At 42.3% G+C, this 25,950-nt stretch overlaps 2 protein-coding genes, 1 long non-coding RNA gene and 3 other non-coding genes across 7 annotated transcripts; 3 read left to right on the forward strand and 3 right to left on the reverse strand.

Annotated features, from left to right (window-relative positions):
- The first annotated feature begins 923 nt into the window (after positions 1-923).
- On the forward strand, positions 924-16,223 carry prox3 (prospero homeobox 3). The gene is made up of 6 exons (XM_084924416.1): positions 924-1,299; positions 6,873-8,749; positions 8,859-8,966; positions 11,400-11,512; positions 12,090-12,195; positions 13,831-16,223. Exons 1-6 carry the CDS (start codon positions 1,182-1,184, stop codon positions 14,002-14,004), a joined length of 2,496 nt encoding a protein of 831 aa, XP_084780542.1. The 5' UTR covers positions 924-1,181; the 3' UTR covers positions 14,005-16,223.
- trnai-aau (transfer RNA isoleucine (anticodon AAU)) lies at positions 10,408-10,481 on the reverse strand. Its single transcript has one exon. It is a non-coding gene; the product is annotated as a tRNA-Ile (tRNA).
- trnai-aau (transfer RNA isoleucine (anticodon AAU)) lies at positions 10,697-10,770 on the reverse strand. The gene has a single exon. It is a non-coding gene; the product is annotated as a tRNA-Ile (tRNA).
- Positions 16,224-17,027: 804 nt separating the features above from the next.
- tmem179ba (transmembrane protein 179Ba) lies at positions 17,028-21,566 on the forward strand. Its single transcript, XM_084924418.1, has 6 exons — positions 17,028-17,460; positions 17,829-17,964; positions 18,713-18,909; positions 19,554-19,691; positions 20,296-20,374; positions 20,604-21,566. The coding sequence occupies exons 2-6, from the start codon at positions 17,866-17,868 to the stop codon at positions 20,784-20,786; spliced, it is 696 nt and encodes a 231-aa protein (XP_084780544.1). The 5' UTR covers positions 17,028-17,460; positions 17,829-17,865; the 3' UTR covers positions 20,787-21,566.
- trnas-gcu (transfer RNA serine (anticodon GCU)) lies at positions 20,979-21,060 on the reverse strand. Its single transcript has one exon. It is a non-coding gene; the product is annotated as a tRNA-Ser (tRNA).
- Positions 21,567-21,671: 105 nt separating the features above from the next.
- LOC146391457 (uncharacterized) lies at positions 21,672-25,399 on the forward strand. Of its 2 annotated transcripts, none has more exons than XR_014799933.1 (2): positions 21,672-23,424; positions 23,723-25,399. It is a non-coding gene; the product is annotated as an uncharacterized LOC146391457 (long non-coding RNA). The 2 variants fall into 2 exon arrangements; XR_014799932.1 differs by having other exon boundaries at positions 23,894-25,399.
- Positions 25,400-25,950: the final 551 nt, after the last annotated feature.

The raw sequence follows: 25,950 nt of genomic DNA on the forward strand, positions 1-25,950 counted from the left end.
CGACCTTTCACTCAGTGCATAACCAGTTTTAATCAGAAGTAGAGAAAGGAAGAGATGGGATGAGGCAGAGGTGTTGGGGGAAGGGGGGAAGGGGGGGGGGGGCATGATTTAGGTGATTCTCGGGATACATGAAAAGAAAAAATACAAAATTAACACAAAAAAATTGCAGTTTGAAAGCGGCCCCTGGTCTCATTGGGAGAGCCTGTGAACAGTTTAGTGGTGGGTTTGGGTGGGTGACATTCCCAGCAACAGGTTACTAAGTGCTGCTGAAGTTAAAGCAAAATGTTTCCCTGCTATCAGGGTGTCTGTATAATTAAAGCAGGCAAGCTGAAGTAGAGCAAGGACATCTGTAAAAAAAAAAACACTGAACATGGGTACCTTTGCACTGCTGCTTCCAAATATTATACCTATGCATTTTAAAGGCATCCTATAAATCCACTTTACACTGTTAAATTCACATAATTTGTGTAAAATCGGATTAAAGCTGCCACATGTTAAAAATGAATACATTTAAACAGAGAGTCTTTAGATACTCTGCTGTGTTTGTTTTTATGCTCAGGGGTGCTGGATCTCACAGACAGATTCCTGTGATCAGATAAAACTGTTAATGACTGACCGGGTGACAGTAGGCGGTAAATAAAACCTTCGCAGTGCAGAGAATGTGCTGCTGAAGGTCTGTGGCATCACTACTGTAACACAAACTGAAAAAATGCTTGTCGGTTTTTGGTGAGAGTAATTTCCCCTTAACATGTTTATGGGCTCGTCTGTGGATAAGTAGCCTTCTGTCACAAACTGCTACGTGAATTATATAAAAGCCAATTAATTTCAAATGAAGCGACGATTTAATACAGCACAGTGCGTGTATGTGTGTGTGTATGTGTGTGTATACTGGGGGCCTGCCAACATGGGAGGGACCGGACTGTCAAGTGGACAGCTCTCGAGCCCGCTCGCCCGCCCACCGCGCGCCACTCCACACCGGGTGCAGCGCGTGAGGTTGATGCCAGCCAGAGATAGATGGATTGGCGAGGGAGGAAAAACCTGCACAGTGACACAACTAGAGTAAAGAGGAGGCGTTTGACGAGTGAGGGAAAACTGAGAGAGTTACGGAACAAATCCAGAGAAGAGGGAAGCGGGAAAAAGCAGGAATCCTCCTGCTGACTGGTTCCTGTCTGCCCGCACCGATGTCCAAGGCCCGTCCGGTGACAGCAGGAGACAACCAACCGAGACAGAGCGCACAGAAACGGCCGTTGGGGTTGGAAGGCTTCGGGGAACCGCTGGAGCTCTTCTCTGTGACTGAGAGTAAGTTCATTTTAAACTTCAAACCTCTGCCTTACATATTTGACATTTTACGGCGTTAAAAGAGCTACGAAGGTCAGCGTCTGCTCGAGCTGCTCGCCTCTATCTCGCTCTGTTTATATTTTCTTTCATACTGCGACATTAGTCCGCCGCTGCCAATTAGTCACAGGACTCACAACGCGCGCGCGCACCCGCACAAACTGACCGCTCGTGCGTCAGAATCGCCAAAGCGGATTCGCGTGCCACAGCCGGCAGATGTTGCCACGCGGAGGCTTTAAACACTCTATTAATTATTCAAAGTGATATAATTACGCCGCAAATAAATAGATAGAATATAACCTATGTGAAGGGGGGAAAGAAATGGCCCCGGAAAATGACTGACCCAAATAATTTATAACATAAAAAAAGTCCTTAGCTAATATTTTTGATTTTGTATGTTATAAATCCATAGTTATGAGTTACATTTATCCAGCCTTTGTTTAAGTAACACAGCTCTGCTTAAAAATACGCTAATTAAAAAGAAATTTCATTCGGCAAGTATGGTTGCAACCCAGTATTAAGAACGTTTTAGTAACCAATGTGTTATTATTTTCCAATGTTAGAAAATGAACTTTTTGAATGTAATTTTCCAATATAACATACTTAAATGGATCATATAATACCAGTGCGTTATCTGTGCTTTGTTTCATGTGTGTTTTCGCTCTTGTCAGTCTACCCAGTGACAGCTCCGGCAGTCCAAGAGCACCATTCTTAAGCCTAATCTAGTGGTTAATGGCTTTCATAGTCATTGCTCGTATTTTGTGCAGCTTTCACTGGCTTTGAAAAGCTAATCTGTCCCTGTTATAAGCCCATTGGTTGGCTTGCCATCTGGGCTGTATTATAGTAGAGAGGAGAGGGCATTTGAATAATTGATATTTAGCTATTTATAGGAGGATTATTCTCTTCATGTTTCACCAGCGAATCTATCTATCTATCTATCTATCTATCTATCTATCTATCTATCTATCTATCTATCTATCTATCTATCTGTTTTGTCTAGCTATTGTTTTTTGTGATGTGTGTGTTTGCGTTTGTGCATCCTTGTGTGTGTGTTCATATTATATATATTTTCCTGTACCTCTGTCAGTCCTTACATCTGTCCTGTCCTTACATCTGTTCAGTGAGCTGTAGTGTATCCATCTGAAGTGGATTAGCGGTGTTATCAAAGCTAAGTAGGACTACTGCTCATGCACACGTAGGCACACACACACACACACACATGCACACACACACACTTGCATATGCACACACACTACGTACATGCTGCTCTCACTCTATTTCACTCCACAAGGACCATTGACCATTGTTAGCCCTCTCTCAAGCCTCTTTTGCTTTTGTGCAAAAGTGTGTGTGTGTGTGTGTGTGTCTGTGTGTTCATGTGTGTGTTTGACGGTAAACACTCTGATCAAACAGTGCTTAACAAGCTGCCTGAAATGATAACAGAGAGAGGAGGAAGAGAGGATGAGAGAGGAATGGAGAGGAAGGAAAAGGGGTATCGGGGCAGAAATGAGGTTACACAGTGATATAAAATAGGAACTGGGATGTGTGTTTTTGATCTTGATTAAACAGTGAGATGTACTGTCGTTTATAAGCCTGGCATTCACTGGTCTCTGCTTTACAACCTTTTCCAGGAATTGTAGGCAAGCCATATAGCATTAGCCTGGGAGTGTAATAAGCACCTAAATTTTCCACCATACAGTGTTTTGTATTTTTTTTCCAAACTTCTGTTATTGTGCGTGATCCACATCTATGTGCATTTATCTTCCTCAGTTTTCTCACATATATTTTTCTTTGATACTTGCACTGTCTAAGACAACACACGTTCAAGCACAACAGGAAGGACAGCCTGAAGAGAGGAGGGCGATATGTGACAAAGATCATGAGCCAGATGTTAACCCTTCCATTAGGTCTTAGTTGGTGCCACAGGATGTCACTTCCCTCACTGATGAAACTGATCTTTTCTGTGCTTTCTAGCTAAATGTACTTTCTTTAACACTGCCACAATGAACGTTTAGCTCTATACAAATACATTGGAGTTGTTTCTTTTTGCTATTAAAGTAAAAGTGATTGTGTCCTGCAATAGACTAGTGACCTGTTTTGCTGTCCAGGTAACGTTACAGCCATATTGTTGTGATGGGCACTCATTCACTGTCAACCAAGTGCAGTCACAGATAAACAGAAACATTTGCTATCTAGCAGATATTTATGCAACCAAAACAGCCTCTGAGATGTTTGCCCTTACTGCAGTGAGCTACAATTGAATGGAACTAAAAATGACATTGGAAAAAAATGAAAAGCAACCAGAGCAGATAATCCACATAAAAAAGCCCTACAAACCTTTTTAGTAAGACCTGTTTCTTCTTTATACAGTAAAAATTTTGGTGACAGGGTCCCCAGTAAGGACGGGCGAGAAAGGTGTGTTTTATACCCGGTTTTATTCACACACTTTTTATACTCGACCTTTGGCTCTCTGTGTGCCTCTCGGGCTCACTGCTAACAGTTTTGTGTTTTCTCGTCTCCGGCCCCACATTTACTGTCAGAGGAGAGGTTAATTAGACATGCCCAACAGGTTTGCTGCTCTCTTCATCAGGCACTACTCTCCCAAACACACTGCTTCGACTCTCCCTCTTGTGACTGAGCCCAGAAACCACACCCCGCCAGCACAATTGTACACTGCTCAAAAACAATCATGCTGTATACCTATACTGTTATCAACTGGGTAATGTGTTAGAAATGAATGATGCCACGTTTGACGTAAGTGAAAATGATCAACCTACGGAGTACTGAATTCATTTGTATGGCCCCCATGTGCTTGTATGCATGCCTGAGAATGTCAGGGCATGCTCCTAGTAAGAAAACGGATGGTGTCCTGGGGGATCTCCTACTAGATCTGCACCAGGGCATCACCGAGCTCCTTGACAGTTGGATTTAGGTCAGGTGAGTGTGGGAGCCAGTCAGTGGTATCCATTTTTTCAATCTTCAGGAACTGCCTGCATATTTTTCTGACATGAGGCTGTGTATTGTCGTGTACAAGGAGAAAGCAGTGTACGGTCTGAGAGTGGATCCAGGGATTTATCCCCATGCCCAATGGCAGTCAGGGTGCTGTTGCCTAGCCTGCAGAGGTCTTTGCATCCCTCCATTGATATGCCTTCCCAGATCATCACTGACCCACCACCAAACTCGTCATGCTGAATGATGTTACAGGCAGCATAATGTTCCCCACGGCTTTTCAGACCCTTTCACATCTATCACCAACACTCAGGGTGAATCTGCTCTCATCTGTGAAAAGCACAGGGCGCCCTGCTAATTCTGGTATTCTATAGGAAATGACGATTGAGCTCCAAGCTGCCAGGCAGCGAGCACAGGGCCCACTACAGGATGTCAGGTAGAGATGGCACGATACCACTTTTTTATGTCCGATACCAATACCGATATCATAAATTTGGATATCTGCCGATACCGATATGAATCCGATTTAGTGTGTTTTTTAATCAATAAAACTGTTTTTTTAATATCTTGCTGCTTTTTGTATAAGTTCATACTCAAGTTAAAAAACAACAACAACACTAAAGCTATTCTGTTATACCTGTATGTAAAAAAAAACAAACCCCCCCCCCCAAAAAAAAACACTGCACCCAAAATATTTCATAGATCAGCAACACTGATCAATCTAATAAGGTTAAACCTACTCCATCCTCCCTATTCTGGTATTTTAAAGAGTACTTAGCAGAAATATTAAGCAACCTAACTAATAGGGTTGCAAACTCCCAGCAAAAAAAAAATAGGGAACCAGCCTCTTCCTCATGATGCTTAATCAATGTAATCAACTTTAATTTGATGCAGGGTGAAAAAAATTCACAGAAATAAATTATTTTTCAAGAATAATTAAATAGATTCAACATCTTTCTTCAACAGAATTGCAGAATTCACAGATGGTACTTTCCCAAAGGAAAAAGTACTACAGCTTACTAGGGTATATTAGACTTAACAGTTACTATATACAGTAATGGACTTCTATATATTTTACATCAGATTAAAACTTTGGGTGTAAGATTCAGATAATTATTAAATAATTAAAAGCTAGATATTTTAAATGAGAATAAAAAAGAAAAGTATGTCTTTGTGCCCCCTTTTCCCTGTTCATGCCCCATCGGCCCCCCTGGCTAAACTTTGCTAGATCCGCCCATGCACAGTTACCAGCCGTCAGCTGCATAGAAAAAGATCCTGGTGTAGAAAGTAATATTAAATAAATTCTAACAACAGCTTATCAAGCTTAATAGTGCTGCTGTTGTTCAGCCGCTGGTTTCCTCTTTCTGGTGCAAAGTGGGCCAAAAACAAAGAAGAGAGACGGACTCGCGACAGAAAAGCCGATCAGCTGATCATTAATCAGTTTCACGATTGAAGTAGCAGCAGGAGAGAGAGAGAGAGAGAGAGAGAGAGAAGAGGCAGTTGCTCTGTATATCGGTTGTTAAGCTTAACGCGGGAATGCTTTACAAACATTCAGAGATGAACTTACACACTTGCTTTACTTCTCTCTGGGATAACTTCCTCGGAGATGAAATGTTTGCTAGCAGGCTACAAATACACACAGCCGTTCTATCACGTGACCACACTGCTCCGACGTGCTACGGTTATGAGCCGAGTTACGCCATGTCGCAAGTTTTGTGAGGTGCTTTTTTGATATTTAATGGATCGGATTACATTTTTTATTTCTCTCCAATATCCGATCCAGTAATTTAGGTCAGTATCGGACCGATACCGATACGTAATATCGGTCCATCTCTAATGTCAGGCCCTCAGGTCACCCTCGTGATGTCTGTTTCTGATTGTGTGGTCAGAGAGATTCACACCAGTGGCCTGCTGGAGGTCATTTTGTAGTTCTTGCAGTACTCATAGTCCTCATCTTTTTCCTCCTTGCACAAAGGAGCAGATACCGGTCCTGCAGATGGGTTAAAGACCTTCTAGGGCACTGTCCAGCTCTTCTAGAGTAACTACCTGTCTCCTGGAATTTCCTAAATACTCTTGATATGGTGCTGGGAGACACAGCAAATCTCCTGGCAATGGGAGGCATTGATACGCCATTCTGGAGGAGTTGGACTGCCCGTGCAACCAGCAGTCACACTGACACTAGCCAAATGCAAAAATAGTGGAAAAAACAATCAGAAAAGACGAGAAGGGAAACATGTCAGTGACTTCCACCTGTAAAACCATTTCTGTTTTGGTGGTTATCTTATTATTTCCACTATAATCAATATCATCATCCAACAAGGTTTAATGCTATACTCTGATTAAAAACAGTTTCTTTTCTGTTTTGAGCTTTAAATATTAAATTAAATACTAAATCATTTAGCACTTTGAGCACTACACACAAAACTATGGTCATCTTAATTATTGGTATATTTTAATGAAATTTAACCTCATGTATGTAACTTCATTTGGCTGCAAAACACTTGCTACTACTCAAAATATCACAAATCACAAATGCAGCAATTATAATCCTTATTGTGTCTCTTTGTGTCCCTTCTGCCTCTCTACAGCCATGGATTCACCCACAGATCTTTTTGATGATTCTGCTCCCCAGATACATACATTTGCTCCAACTCTCAACTCCACAGATCTTGCTGGAATCCATCCTCAGGCTAATGCTGGCCGCCTTACTCCTGCCTTTAGACCCCCCGGCTTTCCACTGATCCACCATCTCCTCCAGCCAGGTGGAGGCCCCAGGAGGATCGGAGGGCTGCTGAACACAAGCCTGAGCACACACAGACACCTGGAGGACAGAAATGTGGAGGAAGATGAAGGAGAGAGGGATGGACACGTGGAGCAAAGAATGGAAGGGGGAGATGAGGGGGCGATAGAGGGAAAGGATGACTTGCTCGGGGTTAAGAAGAGGCACAATGACGCGGCTCTCGCAGTCGAATGGAATCAAGACATCCTGAAAGTGAAGAGGATGAAGCTGGAGAACCGACAGAGGGATGGAGAGGCCGATGAGGGAGACAAACAAGGAGGGAGGGAAGAGAGGAGAAGGGAAAGGGAAGAGCTGAAAGAACAGCTGGAGGAGGCAAGGGAGAGACTGCAGGCTTTGCAGGAGAAAGTGTGGAGAGCTTTTGGGGAAAAGCACATGGCCGAGGATGAGAAGAAAAGGAAGCGCAGAAACGGAAGCAGCGGTGGAGTTGATGGGAGAGAAGAGGATGTAGGGCTAATAGAGGAGGAGGACATGACAGAAGGGATGTACGATGAGGAAGACACTGATGGCGGAGAGATGGAAAAGGAATCATTTTCCCTGCTTTCCGAGTCCCCTTTCGACAGCTTCCACAAACGGAAAGAGGAGCTGCAAAAAGACCGAGAAAGAAGGATGGAGAGAGGAAGAGGAGGAGGAGGGTTGCACTTGGAGGGTGTGATGGAGGGATCGGGGTTGTGGCTGGACTGCGGAGGTTTGGTCAGAGGAGACTGGGATGGCGGGATAGATGACGAGAGTGAGGAGGGAGGGCAGAAGTTTGCCGCGGCGCTGAAGCTGGAGTTGGGCAGCGCTGTGGCCCGAGTCATCGACCGAGTTCTCCGCCTTTACACCGAGATGACCGATTTCGCTCCTTCCTCTCCTCCCGCTGCCATCTCTTTTCTCCCATCTGATCCGGGAAGTGACGGAGGGAAGGAGAAGGCAGTGTGGATGGGGCTGTTAACGAGAGGAAGAAGAGAAGAAACAATGAGCGATAAGGAGGACAAAACAAGAGGGCAGGACGGAGAAAGAGAGAAGCAGCTCCACAAGATGAGCAACGGGAGCGCCCTGCCCCCCCGACCACCCCGTCGGACTGAACCGTCCGATTTAGCGATGCCACTGACTCTTCAAAGGTCACCTGACACGCGAAAGGCCTACCCACTCCTTGGCCCACCTCTCCCCACTCACCTCAATCCCTCTCACCCAAACCTCTCCCTGCACCACCCTTCTTTGCCTCGTCCTCCTCCCCTTTCTCACCCTCCCCTCTTGCCTCCAGCCTCTCAGCCCAAGGATCCCTCCTCCTCCTCTTTCCACCCGTCTTCAACTTCCTCCTCTTCTTCCTCATCTTCTTTCCCTGCGCCTCCCCCTCCTCCCCCCCCGCCTCCGCCCCCTCCTCTCCCTCTCCCCTTGCTCCACTACTCAATGCAGCAGCTTTTCTCCCGCTCACTCCACCACCCTCAGCTCCCCCACCTCCCGTCATCCCGCAAAGACTACCTGAACTCTGACCCTTTCTTGGAGTTCTCTTCCCACCCATCGTCTCACCCCTCCTTCCCCCCGCTCCCCTTGCTCGGCCACCTGGACCTGTCGCTTGCACGCCACGCTCACGGGGGGAGAGAGAGGGAGCGAGTGATGAGGGGAGATGGGGGCATGCGAGGAGGAGGGATGGATGGAGGAGAGCTCTACCTGACTGCTGGGGGGATATCCTTTTGTCAGTGTGCTTGAAAGAATGAGAATGAGAGCTGTGTGTGTGTGTGTGTGTCTGTGTGTGTGTTTAAACATGTATCTCCTTAACTCACCTCATATGTACACCCAGGAGGGCTTGTCACCCTGCCATCTGAAGAAAGCCAAGCTCATGTTCTTCTACACTCGCTATCCCAGCTCCAACACGCTCAAGACGTATTTCCCTGATGTCAAGGTGTGTGTACACCAGCTCAGTGCTGGAACGACAATTTCACTTCAAAGTGATTATTTTTTAACACACCTCAAAGTCACACGGCAGTATATCAGCCACTGCGTTTTACACACCTGCTCACTGAAGGTTTTTTTCACTGACAATTTTCTACATTGTTAAAACAATACGGACGACGTCGCAGCTATGAAATGCCAGTTAGGCCAGTTTGGCTGCTGTAGTATTGGATATTATGACTAAGGAAGGAGAATTGACTGTCCAGCATTTCTTTAAGACATGAATGTGAGTCCATATATTACAAAGACTTTAAAGGTTTCTTCAAACAGTGTGGTGTTTACAACTGAGGGAAGAAGGACCAGAAGTTATTACTGCTGCAGAGACTTAAAAGCTTCTGAAATTTCCAGTTAACAGCCCTAAAATTAGTGCCCACCACACTGCTTCCTAGAATCTTAAGATTAGCTGTTTTGAGGAAATTATCAGGCGTTTGGGTCAAATTGCTGAAAGAATTTTGTACTTCTTAATTTTTTTACAATTTAGTATTAAGTAAGCATAACAAAGGATGAGCATTAGACTAGTGGATATCTGGGCTGTGGTCTGGTGAGTCCAAATTTGATAGTGGTGGGTTCCAACCTCAATTCCTTTGTCTAAGATGAATAGATGATGTGTGCGTGCGGTTGCTACCACGTGGGGTTTTCAGATTACGCTGTTAGCAATTCATTCATAATTGACGACAGCACTTAACGAGTGTTTGGTTTACACTTTGTAGCTACATTGTTTGTTTTTAACAAGACAATGAGGCACATCTTCAAGATCTTGATTTGAAATGATGCAGCGCTGCTTCAGATAACATGAATCCCCCAAAAGTATGCAAATGCTGCTGCTTTGAAGAATCTTGAATTTATTCAAATCTTTCATTACTACATAAATTAAGTTGTGTTATAGTTGTGAGGTCTTTTAGGAGTTTCAAGGAAATGAGTAGCCCTTGAATGACTTTTGAGACATACTGTAGCCTAAACAAATACAGTTTGAACAATCTTCTAAAAAAATGTAAATTGACTGTAAGACTGTAATTATTGTAAGGCCATCACTTAAATCACCTAATTAACCAGTGATATACTGGGGGAAAACCAGGACATTTGTGCATTCCAAGTATTCAGATATAATAAAATCTTCAGTGATAATACAGAGACACAAAGTTAAAAAAAACTGCTCACTACTGATGGTGTAACATGTATATAAAACTGCTTGAATCTTGTAGCCAATGTACCCATATTACTGTGTGGTGTGATTTGATGTATTATAACAGTTTTCTTTTATTAACTCTCTAGTAATAGATACAGTAGAGTCCATATAATATTTACTCTGAAAAAATGTCCAAGCGCTAGCATGTGTCAGGTTATAATGTATTATACGTATGCAGTGGTTGGTGCTTCACAAAATCCGGAACTGGCCCGTACGGGGATCGAACCCGCGACCTTGGCGTTATTAGCACCACGCTCTAACCAACTGAGCTAACCGGCCATGTCGCAGTGGGTGTCAATGGAGCACGGCCAGAGCTGCACAGCTCACGAGTCACTTTTGGAAATTTTGTGGATAAGTTAAAAAGCTGATGTCACAGTTGGACATGTCGGGTCTCAAAGGTCGAGGTGTTTTTCTTTTCATTTTAATAAGATTTTCTTCTGCAAATAAAGCAAAAAGCAGTTGTTTAAAGGTGCTCAACTACTTGAAAACGTAGATGGCCCGTACGGGGATCGAACCCGCGACCTTGGCGTTATTAGCACCACGCTCTAACCAACTGAGCTAACCGGCCATGCGCAAACTCTAAAACTGTCACGTATTGCCGACAGCATCCCAGATGTTATTGTTTCCATATTTCAATCAAGTTCCAATAGACTGGAAGTTAGATTGCAGTTACCCCATTTACTGAAATAATGATAATAATAATGATATAATATTAACTAACCTACAACTACTTCTCCAAGAAAGTGCCTATCTCTGAATATGACAAACAAGTAAAATGTTTCAATGAATAAAACAAATGCTATTTTAATTACATCTATGCTGAACTTAAAAATGCATATGCTGCGATAAATTATTATTACAGGGTATCTCTTAATAAGGTGGTATTATCTGATACAATCTGCAAGCTTACAGTGATTTAGAAGCATAAACAGTGTGGAGTTGCAGAGATTATTTCTCCTCTTGGAGTCTGTGTCAACAGAAAACCTTAGATTAGGTCATTTACTTTAATGACCACTAAGGGGAAAAAAAAGGGGGGGGCATACAATGTCTTTTGAATGTAATTTGACATAACAAACAAAGTGCAATTAAGTTAGCTCAAGTCAGGTTAATTTAGCATATCATTGTAAGGATTTAAAAAAGCACTCTTCTCTTGCTGTCCTCACCTGCTCACTTCCTCTCCTGTCATCCATGGTCTAGTTTAATCGCTGTGTGACCTCCCAGATGATTAAATGGTTCAGTAACTTCAGAGAGTTCTTCTACATCCAGATGGAGCGCTTTGCACGCCAGGCTGTCCGCGAGGCTCTCACCCGGTTGGTTTGGGTTGGCACTGGTTCATGTTAAACTCATTTTATTTGCAATACTTTCATTGTTTCAGTGAGCCTTATGAGTGTGAACATGTTGCCCCTGTTAGACGAGCTGAAGTAAAGTCTGATTTATACATCAGACATCATATCTAACTTTTTTAGAAATAGAGAATCACACATCGCATGATTGACTTTGGAACCGCATGAAGCATCATGGTTTCCTCCATGACAGATATTCAGTTCTGCTATAATCAAACAAACCATTGCAGCTGAGAAACAGATGTCTGCATTTTTTACATCGCTTGATTTAAGAGGTCGGAAAGGCTTTTTGATAAAAATATAGATTTTTTTTTTATAACCAGCTATTGTCTGTGAGTGCTCAGGTGTTTAGACACTGTGGCCATGTTGATGTGAACTCATGATGGTAGCGAGTAAAACAAATAGCAATGGGCATAAAACATGACTGCAAAAAGTCAGAAACAAACTGAAGCTGAATATCATTTATGTAAATTATACATGGTTCTCTTCTCTGGTTTTTTATTGTGAGTGTATTTAAATGAGTTTGTTTGTCTCTGTAACACAGGGATGGTGCGCCTCGTATTAGCCGAGAGAGTCAGCTGCGAGTGGGACGTGATACGGAGCTTTACCGCATACTGAACATGCACTACAATAAAAGCAACATCTACCAGGTGAGGAGACGCTCTAGTTGCAGCTTTCAGCCTACCCGTTGTACCACTGGACTCAGTCCTTGGGTGGGGATGTGAATACTCCTCAGCCCTAAGTACAGCGCTAATGGATTATGGATCTTTATGCAGTGCTCCTGTGTTTAAAAGAAAATACCAATCAAGTTAAAGTGCTGTCTACAGTGTCACGGTCTTGGGTCGTGTATTGAAGGATAACTTGCACTCTGTTTTTAATATCTTTTATAGATTGTCATCTGGAATGCTTTTCAAGGTTCAAATACATGCCTAACGCAAGCCATTGCTGATTTTCTTAAGCTCAGCGGTCCTTTGAGTTAAGATCATTTGATCTGAGCTGTTTGACCTTCTTGAGCAAACAGTTCTTAAAAACATTTAATGCGTGCTCTGAGCCATTCTTGTTCAAATAAATCAAATAAAAGTCCAGCTAAGTGCAAACCAGGTGAGGATGGCTGTAGAATATTGGAGGACTCAAGCTGTTTTGTTCTTCAGAGGTCAAAAAGTGCCAGATATGGCTGCTGCTTGGACTCTGAATGAAGTCCTGATCTGATATTAATTGGTAAGCTCAGAGCAGCCGATAAGTCTAAGGAGGAAATAAACCTCAATAAATCATGTATAGCATAAAGATGAAGATATACACTAAAAAGATACTACACCGCTGAAATGAAAAGCACTGGAGCTTGGGGTTATTATTTCGTGTAATGTGCTATTACCTTTAGTGAGCAGAGGAATTATTTTACTTGTATGAGTTTGTGCATGAAAAGGAAACAGAAAATGAAGCACTGTTATATCTCACTGACCTGCTGAAGGACACACACTATCATAAAACAATCATCGCACATTAGTTTCAAATTCTACAGATGATGATTAATTTTATCACCCAAGGTGATCTGTTATTTGTCAGACGTCATTGGATTTAAAAAGGTATTGAGAACGCGAAAACTACTATGGCTACAATGTATCCCGGGAAACGTTCAGGCAGCGCTGAAAAACCGAATCACCTCTGTGATCGTAAAAACAAAGTCACAAGGTTGCTCAAGTTTGAAAAGTCACTCTCGCCTACACAAATTTTTGTGAGTTTATTATTTGATTGAGCCTCAGCTCGGCTTAAAGCTATGTGCGGTTCAGCTGTGAATAGATCGTGTTCGCTTCTAACGTGTTTTCCGTCATAGCGGCGAAAGAATAGGTCCATTTATAAACAATAATCAATGAGAAGTCTCTATGTGCTGTGATAAAGCTGTCCGCTTTGACAGACGCGTTCAGACAAACAGTGGAATCAGAGACAATCAAAGTCACAGTCTGTATTTTACCAAAGTGGGTGAAAACACCTGTGAGGGTGCACTGAATGCACATTATAATAACAGGTATTCTAATGTTCTTCCTGTGAAGGCTATGAAACTATTCACTGCTCAACAACGCTTATGAGATTTTTAGAAAGTACAGAGACAATTAAAACCTCACATTCTCTGAAAAACACAAGTTTCTCAGTTTAAAATCCCTTTAGATAAGGTAGATAGATACGTGACTGACAGATTCAGATACTAAACTAAAGTGAAAATGGATTTTTCTCTTCCAGAAGACTTCCTAATAAACATTTCCTCCTTGACATCATATTTTTGTGTGCAGGTTCCAGAGAGGTTCATCGAGGTGTCTGAAGTGGCTCTGAGAGAGTTTTACTCAGCCATTTGGACGGGGAGAGACAGCGACCCCTGCTGGAAGAAAGGAATATACAAAATTATCTGTAAACTTGACAGTCCTCTACCAGATGCATTCAGGCTGCCAGGTTGTCCAGTTGGCTAATGATTGCACAGCTTTTATCTGGTCCATGTGCACAAATGCATGCTCAGACATAATTTGACTAAAACAAGGCATTACGTGCATTAAATCATTCAGAAACTGGTACATTTCAGACATCGCAAACTGATATGTAACCATCCAAAAGATCATTTAGAACTATTACAGAATTTCGACTGACTTGCAGAGGAATACATACACTTTCTCATACTGACAGGCAGGTTTGGTATACAGGCTCAACAGCAATCCCTCAGTACTGCAGTCTTGTGACCGCACTTATCAAGGAACGTGACCATACCATTGAATTAAAATGGACAGAGCAGGAATTCCTTCTCCAAACATTCTTCAGCAGCCAGCTGCTTGCATGAAATCTAAAGCTATTATTAAAAGCACACTCTCACAGTAGTTTTGTGAAATAGACACAAAATACAATTTTTGAACTTCACGTTCATGGAAACAAATTGACTCTTTTTTTTTTAGTGTGGACATTGACGCAAAAGTCAGTCACATAGCAAAGCTTCCAGTTTCCAAGAGCACCAACGTACATGATAAGACGCTTCAGGTCTGTTGGTGGCGTAAGCTTCAGTTTCACTGAAGAGGGTTAGGGTTCAAATTCAGCACTGCTTTCCCCGCTCATTTTTCAGTTGCTGTTTCATTAGCTGGGACCACATCCTCATTTTAGGTTTGACACCATTTCTGGTAGATAATGGAACATGGCTTGAGGATGAATTGAGGCTGTGGTGTGGAGAAGGCCTCAGAGGGGACTGACGGTGACCCGTGGGCCGGGCAAATCCCGCTGTACTAATGAGAAGTGAAGAAAACAAGAACAAACAGCTTCTAGTTGCAATGGGGGGGAATCACATATAGACAGAGAACTGGAGGTGCGGTTACGCTCAGATAAATTATCTCCGGTTGGTTTGGTTTAAGGGCCAGAACCACTTTCTAGGATGCTGCCATAAATAATATTTACGTTTAAAACAACGTTTTAAAGTCTCATTAAAAAAAATGACAACCTTTACACCCATCCTTACAAACACAATGATTGCAACGAGGGGATATTTCACAAAGTGCGACGACACGTGACTGGAAATCCCACAGAGTTGAAATCGACTGTTCTATTAGAACCGTCACAGAAAAACGGTGGCTATGGTTACCACGAGATAGCTATCGTTTTGAGATGCGTTGTCCAAATTTGAGCAAGAATGCTGTTCTTACTGCTGGAAACCAGAAAAGTCAAAGCTTCAGATTCGCTCTGACACACAGTCCGCAGTCCGAACGCGCATCACCTTTTACGATTAGGTAACCGGCTCCTCTGGCTTCATCACTAATGAGCGGTGTTCCTACTCGGAAAATCGCTGCTAAACATTTTAAATATAAAGCAGTGATGTTGCTGTGCGATGATTAACAATCTCGCACAAACAGTACTTAACAATCACACTCAAACATTTCAGGGCTGCCCTCCCTTAGGGGGCGTTCATCATGAAATGACCTTTTAACGCTGCCTTGTGTGTGGGCTTCTCCATCAGGATTTTATCTTTTATTTTTATTTTCTCTCCAACAACATCGTACCGTCACGTTTCATCCGAAGTTCAAAAGATTAAGATTTTCAAAATGAAGTTGATCTTGTTTCACGGCACGATCTGGTCGGTGGGTTTTGGTTTTTTTTGTTTTTGCTGCTTGTGTATGCCTCTCATCCCTCTGTTCAGTATTAAATTATTATCAAGCTTTTGTACATGCAGTCAAATCAAAACAGCTGTTCTTTCAAGAGGGACATTATATTGAATTTAAAACAGTATAATTAATGTTTTGTTCTTTCCTTGATGTGCTCTTATTGCTGATATATTTACGTATGTTTTTGAATTCTTTTTAAAGTGTTGCTAACCTAAATAGTTCACTTGCACAATGAGTATATATAATTATATACAGTATATATCAACATTTGTTTTCCAAAAGGGGGAAACTTTCACTCTCTCCGCTCTATATCATGACTTTTATCTCGAGGAAAGATGGGTTTCTCTTCAAGAAAATGTCGACCGACAGCCTCGACCTATCCGTGACGTGTTATCAAGTGCATGTTTCCTACATTTTCGTTTTGCGTTGTAATCTTTTATGTCCCTCTATTTTATATTGTACATAGTGTATTCTTTACTGTAGATCTGTGCCTCGTTCAGACTTTGGTGAATTTTGATGTTTAAACTTATCATGAATTAAAGAGATACAAGGCTTGTGTGATGATTTTTGGATACACACATAGACAAACGGAAGCTTTCTAGTGTTTGGGTCTTGGGGTCCAACATTTGTGCCAGCATGCATTAAGGCTTCAATCTAAAAACACCTTCACATGCTCACTGACACTAATACTTCATGATGGCTCTGCCCACCACTTAGTCTCGCCTCCTGAGACAGCAGCACACACACACAAACTCACACTGGCATGTCTACTTTTTTTTTTTCCAACAATGAGTCCAGTCACCTAGTTAAGTGAAGTTACATTCTCAACATAGTAGTGTTATTTTGGTATTTTTGCAAGACTTTCTTTGTCCACATTTAAGAATTGTTTGTGAAAAATCCTCGCTTCTTTCTATTTATTAATCCATTCATCAGTTTATTACCTTCTGTCTTGTATTACCTTCTGCAACATACCATTTGTTTTTCTACTTACTTTTGTAACCCAGTGGTGTAAATCACATAAACAATTCCTATGAAAGCTAACAGCGCTGATTCATAATTTTGAAGCTCCTTTCTAATGACATATCATTAGAAATTGTGTGGCATGTTATTACAGAAAACAGTTATTTCTAGTCAGCCTTGAATGATGTAACACTGGCTATGTGTCAGGAATTAGTAAGCTTATTATTAGTGCAGAGGTGAATCTGACAGGCTAAATGTTTGACATATACCCTATAAAAATGACACGGTCACAGGACACAAAGTCACAAGGTTTCATTAAGCATTCTGGGAAGGAAGCAACACACACACACACACACACTGTGTCTAACTCTAGCATTTCATACCTCCTAACCCTCGAGAAGCTCAGACTTTGACTAACTTGAACCATCTACATATTTGAGACAATACAAACATGCAGTATTTGCTTCCGCATAATAAAAACAATTATTGCGTAAATATAGGCGTTAACATGAGTGAATTAACACATATGTCTAGCTGCAGACTTTCAGTTTATCTTTCTGGGTCATCAGATGAAGCCAACTGATTAAGCGAAGAGAAACGATCTAGGGCCTTTATGACAAGCAGTGTCCACGTGTGACAAGTAAGCTGCGCTGCGGTGAAACTCCGAGGAAGCTTCTATTGCTGCTCAAACTAATATCGAGAAGGGAGTTTGGACGTACGATTTTCACTTTGGACTGTTTGACTGCGGGTGAAGGTAATAAAAAAGATACAATATCACCGGAAATCAAACTGTTTGACCTCCAGAATATAACCCAGCTGAAGCGCACACGGGTAAGTTAAGTCAGGCTTAAAACATTTTAAATTATGTTTTTGAGACGTGTGGCAAGGTCGTGACAAGTATATGAGACCTTTCTTTATTTCTTGATTAATTTTTTCCACAATGTTCTGGCAGTCTGCGGTTAAATAAGAGTACAGTCTATTTAAACAAACAACTGACACGTGTTAATCTTAATGGAAAACATTTTCATGTATTTTTTTATTGATTAACCCGGACACGTTTACTACTTTGCCTTGCCTTGTTTTTAATCAACTCACTGTCTTCTTAATATTTGCGAATCGTGGTTGCTGGAGGCTTGGTATTTTATTGTGAAGGAACTAACCGGAAGTTGTTTGCCTTTTTATTGCTACCTTCACGGCAGCTCTTTTCTCTGCAGACTCGGACTAAGCTGCTGCTGGATGATGGCGTTAGCGGGGCTACTGGTGCTGGAGTGGGGTCTCTACATCAGCTGTTTTGTCTGCGGGATTGTTACCGCAGCGTCTGTCACCATCGTCCAGGTGACTTTTCTAAGTTTTACTAACCTGCTCCATATATTACATGTTGTACGCGTCCTCTTCCGGGTGGACTTACTATGTAGTGCGTTTGTCTATCCCAGAAAGTTTAGCAAAAAAGAAACAAACTTCTTATTTTATTTTTTTATTTTTTGAAGAAAAATCCTTTAACCATAATTCAGCATACAGTGTGTTACAGATTTATATTTTCAAGCTACTATAATTGTTTTCGTACAGCTGCGCAGTTTTCTGGGTGTTACACCGTAATTAAAAGCAGCGCGAGGGATTAAAAAACTGACACGCGCTTCCACTTTCAGTCCAGTTCCTGCCCACTGTGTCATTACCTTCGACTTTTCAACTCTAATTTCTCCATATTTTTAATGTTTTTGGACTGTAGACATCGGAGAAGTTACTTCTCGAAAAATGTACCACAAACTTTTAGCGAAGTGTCACAGGAACATTGTTGTGTGTCAACAACTGTTCGTTGTGTTAGCTTAACAGACAGACGCTCTGAAATTGTGAACGTGCGTGTGCGCGCGCAGGTTTTTAACTGTACCTCTAGTTCGGATGCTTTGCTCATCGTGTGACCCAGACGCCTCTCGTGCCCAATTTGGCTCCCTGCTGCTCATTTATAGACGTCAGATGCAACCGTTGATGCGCTTATTGTAACATCCAGCAAAGCGCTTGAAATGGTGAAGCGGAACTCAAGCCTTTTAGTGACACCCCCCAACCTCTGTCTCTATGTTTTCCTCAGGGTAATTTCGGAGGTCACTGTATGCTGTACGGAGCGGTCAGCTACAATGCCACGTCCAAGCTCATCGGAGTCCAGTCGTCCACATCCTCCTCTTTGTGTTACTTTGTGTCGGCCATATCAATCATGGTGGCAGTGGTGTGTTTCTCTCTGTCTGTGTACTGGGTGTACACTTTCTGCAGCGAAGGGGAACTCAAAAGGTGACCACATGCTGTGTGTGTGTTTTTCATGACAAAGTACAGAGTTGCAGTGTTTGTGTGGGTTTAAAAACAATTTTAATCGTCAGTGTTTTCCTTCGAATATTGCATAAATGCTGGCCTGCTCTGTCATTGTGTCGTTCTTTTGAGCTTGATCTGCCAGCCGCAAGAAAGGATATTTTAAGCATCTTGTAGACAGAATTTAACAGATGTCTGCGTGCACTTTTAGGCTGATTTCTTTAGTTTAAACTGATTGATTACCAGGAAAATAAGTGTACATGTAAACATTGTTCTCTGTAGCCAACATAAGCAAAAGAAGCTACAAATACATTTAGAAAAAGTTGAATTTTTGTCAGAGGTTTAAACTGGCATCATTTAAGTAGCTCCTGAAGCTGAACTTAAAGTGAAATCGTGTGTCGCCACAGCGATGAAGCACAGAATAAAACTGTTCCTTTGAGGAGGTCTGCACAAGCTGCAGAGCTGATACAGAGAAGCAGAAATGCATGTGTCATACCACGGCATGGCGACACAATCACACATTAGCTTGCATTTTGTAGTTTGACATCCTTCTTCTGTTTTGCCTCACTTTAAAGAGCACAGTGCTGTTCTCACGCTCTTATCTGTTTGTTTTTTCTCCTCCTTCACAGGGAGAATGTGTGGATGAACGTGATTATTGCCATCTCCGGCGTTTTCCTGTTCTTCCTGCTCGTCACGGGCTGCATGTTGAAGATCGGGCGCGACACGCTCTGCTCGTCTGTCACGAAAATCGTCCCCAACACTACCAGGTAACACCTGCACTCATCCACACCTGGCACAGGACCAAACGCTTTCGTCAACACTCGCATACGAAAATGAAAATAACATTTGAAAGCTAGTGAGCGTCACTTTGTGTTTGCGTGCTTTCTGTTTTTTCCCCTTTTTCTCCTTTCCAAAGCTTCACTTTACCACCCGCCCACGTTCTCTTAGAGCTCTATATGAAGCCATATGAAGGTAGATTTAGTTATAACCATCTAGTTATTTTACTCTTGGCCTTTGTCTGTCTTTCAGGATGCCCTTTTTCCTTTTAAAAATGTCATCAGCACACAGTTTTTCATCCTTGGCTACACTGTAATCCTCTGAAAGGGCGAGCACTTAAAAGAGAAGCAAAGACGTGCATGGTGTTGTTAGTTTTTAATTGCTTGTTTTGAGCTCCACTTACTTTGATGTTATGTAACTGCAGCTTTCCACTGCTTCCTCTGACAAAACTGCCTGCAGTTTTTCTATTTGTTCATAGAATCAGTGACCAATAATCAAGACTAAATTCATATAAGACAAATCCATCATGAATTAAATCATAACCCCGGATTTCTTTTAAACTGTCTAATGCTCAATGTTTTTCTGTGTGCAAAGTTGTGAAAAAGCCCAGTCTGAAAAATGGGCCAGCCCACTTGATGGAGAGAGGTTTTACAGCAGTCTACATAAAGCTGAGGTCGGTACTTCATTCACTTATTTTATGCTTTTGGCTGGAGTCACATGGTCCACACATACTAGCTACTGTAATGCTTAACACAAAGAAGCATTATTATGAACTGGAGTCCTGCAACACTACAAAAACCCATGAATAAAGAGATGTAGTCAAAGTTAGCATATCATATGTGTTCAGATTTAGGTAAAAGAGCCTCCAGTACATCTTGCGTGTCATGTTGTTTCCTTCTCAGACGGCAGTGTGGATCAACTTCTTCTTCTGGCTCATCATCGGGGTTTTGGTGATCATCCAGAGGCGTCGGGGCTCAGCGTCCAAGCTGATTGGAGCCGCACCAACTGGAAACCTTTTCGGGGAGACGGGTGTGACGCCCGAAGAGACTGAGCCGTTTTTCAACCGTCCTGGAAGGCCCCAGTGAGAACGGGTGTGAGCGAGGGGGTTATAAAAGCACATAAGACCAAATAGTGGGAGCGGGTGTGGAAAAAGGTTAAATGAAGTGTTTTAAGGATTTCAGTGAACAACATTTTGAGAATACACGTGGAAGGTTTTACAGATATTAGATTTTGGGTTTAACAGTATGTATAAAGCACCACAAAACCAAAAGTCCGCTCGACGAGGATGGGATTCGAACCCACGCGTGCAGAGCACAATGGATTAGCAGTCCATCGCCTTAACCACTCGGCCACCTCGTCACCTGACTGCACAAGCATGCAGAGCCCATCTGTCGGTGTCAGGACACACTGGAAACACTGAAGCGCTGTCAGGCGCTGGTACTGAATTTACCCATTTCCCACATCTCACCCACGGCGTCACATCTACGTCTGTGGACGCCACAGAAACTTATCTGTTTTTTATTCAGAGCGAGCTTGTGTTGGGTTTGTTTACACAGCCAACGAACGGGAGGGTGTTTATCACAAGGTTTGATTTTATAATTTAACTGTGCTCAGATGTACTTTTGACGAGTAAGACTAAGAATTTTCTACATAAAACACTTTTTTTTTTTTTACTAATTTCACAAAACCTGAATCTGCCATAGACTTTTTTAACACATTTTACTTTTGTTGACTGTAAAATCCTAAAACACTGCATTGTCTTCAAGTTTAAGGTGTCAACACGTGGCTTTAAAGATCGCTTAGTATTGATCTGTGTGGTGATTATGTCATTAGAAACTAAAAAGAAATAAAAAGAAAAACAGGAAGACGTTTCACTGTTTGTTTGTTTTTCAACTCAGAAAAAAATCAAACTGCCATTGAAGCAAATCTTTAACCAAATTGATTGATTGTTGATTGTTGTGTGACACTGACTTTTACAACCTTTAACCAAAGAAGCGTCTGAGGCTGTTCTGCTGAAATCTGCTGCTGGGTTCATCCACATTGATTCAGTATGCTTCTTTTTGATGAATTATTTTGATTTGACTTGAAACATTGCTTACAGTGCCACCGTCTGATGAAACATGCTGCAGCTGAACACTGGAAATAACGTTTAGACGTTAAAAAATTGAAATTCTAACCTTTTCTAAGCTCGGGCCTGACGTTCAGTCAGGTGTGCTTTTTACATCTGACTGTGTGTTTGCCATGCTGCGCTTTATTTGTGACATTTCTGGACATGCTCATGTTTGTCATGGGGAACAGGCATATGGAAACGTTGAATAATGTCTCCCTCTAGTGGCTAATAATAAATAAAGATTCACTTGCACCAAGTCAAGTGGCTTTATTGTCAACCGTGTGCAGTGGTACAGTACACAGTGAAGCGAGACAGCGCTCCTCCAAGATCATGGTGCTACATATAACAGAAAATCAACACAAGACTACATAAAGTGCAAGTGTGCAAAAACTGCAAAAAAACAAAACAAAGTGCAACACCAGACAGAGCGATGCAGACGCAACAGTGCAATAGAAAAGTGCAACAATGGCAGTGCAAAAGACTGAGCATTGTGCAAAAAGTAGCTTAATGGATGAAAGTGTGTGTTTGAGATTGTGCAGATAAGTGCTTGGTAGTGACGTGTGTGTGTGTGTCAGTCCAGGAACTGAGTGTTCAGGAGTCCGACGGCTTGGGGGAAACAAACTTTCACAGTCTGGCTCGGATGCTCCAGTATCTCTTGGCAGCAGGGTGAAGAGTGTGTGTGAGGGGTGTGTGGGGTCCTCTACGACGCTGGTGGCTTTCCGGATGCAGCGGGTGTGATGGAGGGAAGAGAGGCTCCAATGATCTTCTCGCCTGTTCTCACTATTAGGGATATGTTTATAGTGTTTTTGTGTTTCTGTGTACAACCTACAGCCTGGTTGTTGCTACCCGCAGATTTATAAGCCGGCTGTCAGATTTTGAAAGTCTGCAAAACCATTTCCAAGATTTCTAGCTAGCGGCTCTGTAAAGCAGTGGTCCAGTGAAAAGTCTCGGCTGCGTTCGATCAGTGTCAAAACAAAACAGGGCAGTCATCCAGAAGAGACCTGAAACATACATTTAAGACCACTGTGGGGGATATTTATTGTCTGAAAAAGCTAGTTTTATACAAACCTTAAAAAAGTGCATTATTCTATCAATACTGCTCAAACTAATCATTCCTGGTGACTTGCAACAGCTGACTAAAGCATAACTTGAACTGATATTCCAGGCTGAGCGTCTAAATGAGCTACTTTCCCCTTCCCTGATGTATCAAAATAGACCCAATGAGCTGCTCTTACAACACGTCACCCTGAACTATCTAATCTCTGGATTGCCTGACCTTACTTGAGCCTGAGGTAACAGCTAATCCTCACTGAAGAGAGGAGGAAGACACTGGAGAGACGGACACAGATGGGGAACTGAAGGACGTGAAGAGCGTACTGGCATTTCAAAGGGGAAAAAGAATCACCAGTGGTCCTGTTAAACAAGCTTCTACAGCCACTTCCACCATCTGCACCTATAGCAGGGTCTGCTGGAGGTTTCTTTAAAGTATCTGTAATTGACAGCAAAAAAAGAGCGAAGGATAGAGCACCCTGGAGGACGGCGAGCCCTGCCTGCAACCTGAGTCTCAGAAGAAAACCACAAGGGTCGAGATAAAGCTGATTTTGGAGTCTGTGGTAAGACATCGTCACATGTTGCTTTGCTGTTACTCTTTGGCTGCTAATTAGAAAAAACAACCTGTGATTTTAGAAATCAGTGTTTTTGTAAAGAGCAAAAAAGTGGCACGAGTTTTGGAGATGGATAAGGATAAAAGAGAAACATAGAGAGGAGCAGTGGACACTGCAGGCTAAGCCATGATAAGCCTCTTTAAGCTACTTCACTTTCCACAGATCAAATGTTCTGTTTTAAACCTGTTGATCTGTGCTGGACTTTTGACAGCCAGCTATTGATTCACTTTATCTGTGTTTTTGGCAGGAAAGCTCCAGCCCCCTGCCAAATCAGACGGCACAAAATCTGTAAAACAGAGCCGAGTCCTTAAATCTCAGATTTAAATAGGAGCGAGCCCTTCAACCGCCAGCTTTACCGTCACTCAGATCCATTCAGGTTTGACCCCTGACCTCCATCCATCCCTCTATCCCCACTCAGGACATGTCTCGCGACCAGTGCGATTCGGTGGTGGTGAGCGTGGAGTCCCTCCTCACTGACGCCAAGAGGATGCAGTTGCAGTGCCGTGAACGCAGCGAGCAGCTCTCCGTCGCCGCCGCGCAGCTGAGGACGGAGTCGGCCGCCCTGAGGGAGCAGTGCGAGGCCACCCAGCTCGACATGGCTCTAATCCGCCGGCAGCTGGAAGAGCTGAAAGACACCAAGGCTGCCTTTGAAGCCAGGGAGAGGCAGGCGCGTAAACTCAGCAAGCAGCTGTGAGAAAAACGAGGGAAGGTGGAAGATGCTGAAGTCATGAACTGTGATGCAACATCACATTTAAAGTAACCGATCAGCAGCTTAGATAAAGGAAGGAAGGTCTGACAAAAGAAAGAAGGAAGGAGAGAGATAAAAGGATCAGCAAGACAATGACGGAAAAAATGAAGGAATGAGATGGAACTTGAATCCATCTCCCACAAACCCGAGAGTATCCGGTCGTTCAGTCTGACGTCACTAGCCGTGTCTGGGCCTAAACTCCGCTGCAGGTCCATATATCAAACGATCACTATGGCATTACTGAGAGTTGAAAAACTGTCTAAAGTCTTTCATCTTTAATAAAATGATCAGCGTTCTGCTCTACCAGGTGTAACAATTGAGTTTAACATCCTGGCATCCACGAAAACGGAATTTATGACATTTAACGGAGTTAGAAGTTAGCTCGCTAGCTTCTATCTAAATACAATATAGCATGTCCTGACTGCAGGGTTTTGGAAACAAATTAAAACGTACAGCTCTGTTATCACTTCCAACATAAATGAAGACAGAAAACTAAACAGCAGTGACGTTTGTAGGGTTACTGAAGTTTGGCTAGCTGGTATATAATGATGTGCTACGTGACCGCTAGCGACACAGCTATGTTAGCATAATATAAACAAGCTAAGTTTTTTCCCACTCGATAAAAGTTAACGTGAGTGTTCTCGATGGTCAGGAACAATCGCATGGCAGGATGCTGTAAAAGGACCAAACTTCAGCCAGGAGAACAACTGAGATAATCCATCCACAATACGAGGTTAGTCATTCATATACTGCTGCATGGGCTGGGCTGTAGTTACATCCTAAGGTTTTAAAAACTGAGCTTAAATAAATGATTAGCGGTAATAAAAGCCGAGGGAGGTCAACAGTGATCACTGACTGTTTTAGGAGCTTTTTGAGATTAAATAGAAGAAAATACAAAACATTATACATTTTAACAACACAAAAGCCATATTAAACGCAGACTACTTTAGGCCCGGAAGTAGGATTCGTCACGTCATCACTTAACGACCGGATAACTTCAAGCAGACCCATGTTTATGACAGCCATCCTGAAAAATGTAATCCAGAGGACAAAGAAAGATTTTAACCTGGAGTTTAGTGAAAGAGGGGAAAAGCACTTTGTCATTATCTACAGCTCTGTCTTTACCTTGTAAACACATAATTGAACTTCACTCCTCTCACATCAAATAAATGACTTCCACACACACTGGTCTCCACATGTCTCCTTTAGAGCGTTTTTTCAGCTTGGTGCAAACTCTTTGATCTACTAACCTGCATATAAATGTGCAGGTTAGGTTAATTAGACTGAGTGTGAAGACAAAGAACAGTACCCCTTCAGCAAAGATCACTTGAAATGGTCCTATTTCAGTGGGCAGAGGTGAATATGGAGCTCAGCACCAGTTGAGAAACAAAAGCAAATGTACTTCACATCAGTACACTGTGACACCCTCGATCTAGAGACTGCGATCAGGTAAAGGGACACGAGTAGGAACAACGTATGGACGAGCATGTTTGTTCGATTTCTTAGAAAGTTTATGTAACATTATTTCGTCTGTATTGAATCGACAGAAAACTGAGGAAAGATAAATTTTCTTTATAGGTGAAATGTTTTTGACTTAGTTTTAAAGATCTGTCCACAGACCAGGATGTGAATATTTGACTCCTCAGATTCTTCTTTGTTGGTAGATGTTTAGTTTTATAACAGGGTTTTGGGTATTTGTTTCAAATGTGGACATATTTACCTGGTCA

Source organism: Perissodus microlepis, chromosome 3 (assembly GCF_051167445.1).
Source record: "Perissodus microlepis isolate ML-2025 ecotype Zambia chromosome 3, ASM5116744v1, whole genome shotgun sequence".
NCBI lineage: Eukaryota > Metazoa > Chordata > Actinopteri > Cichliformes > Cichlidae > Perissodus > Perissodus microlepis.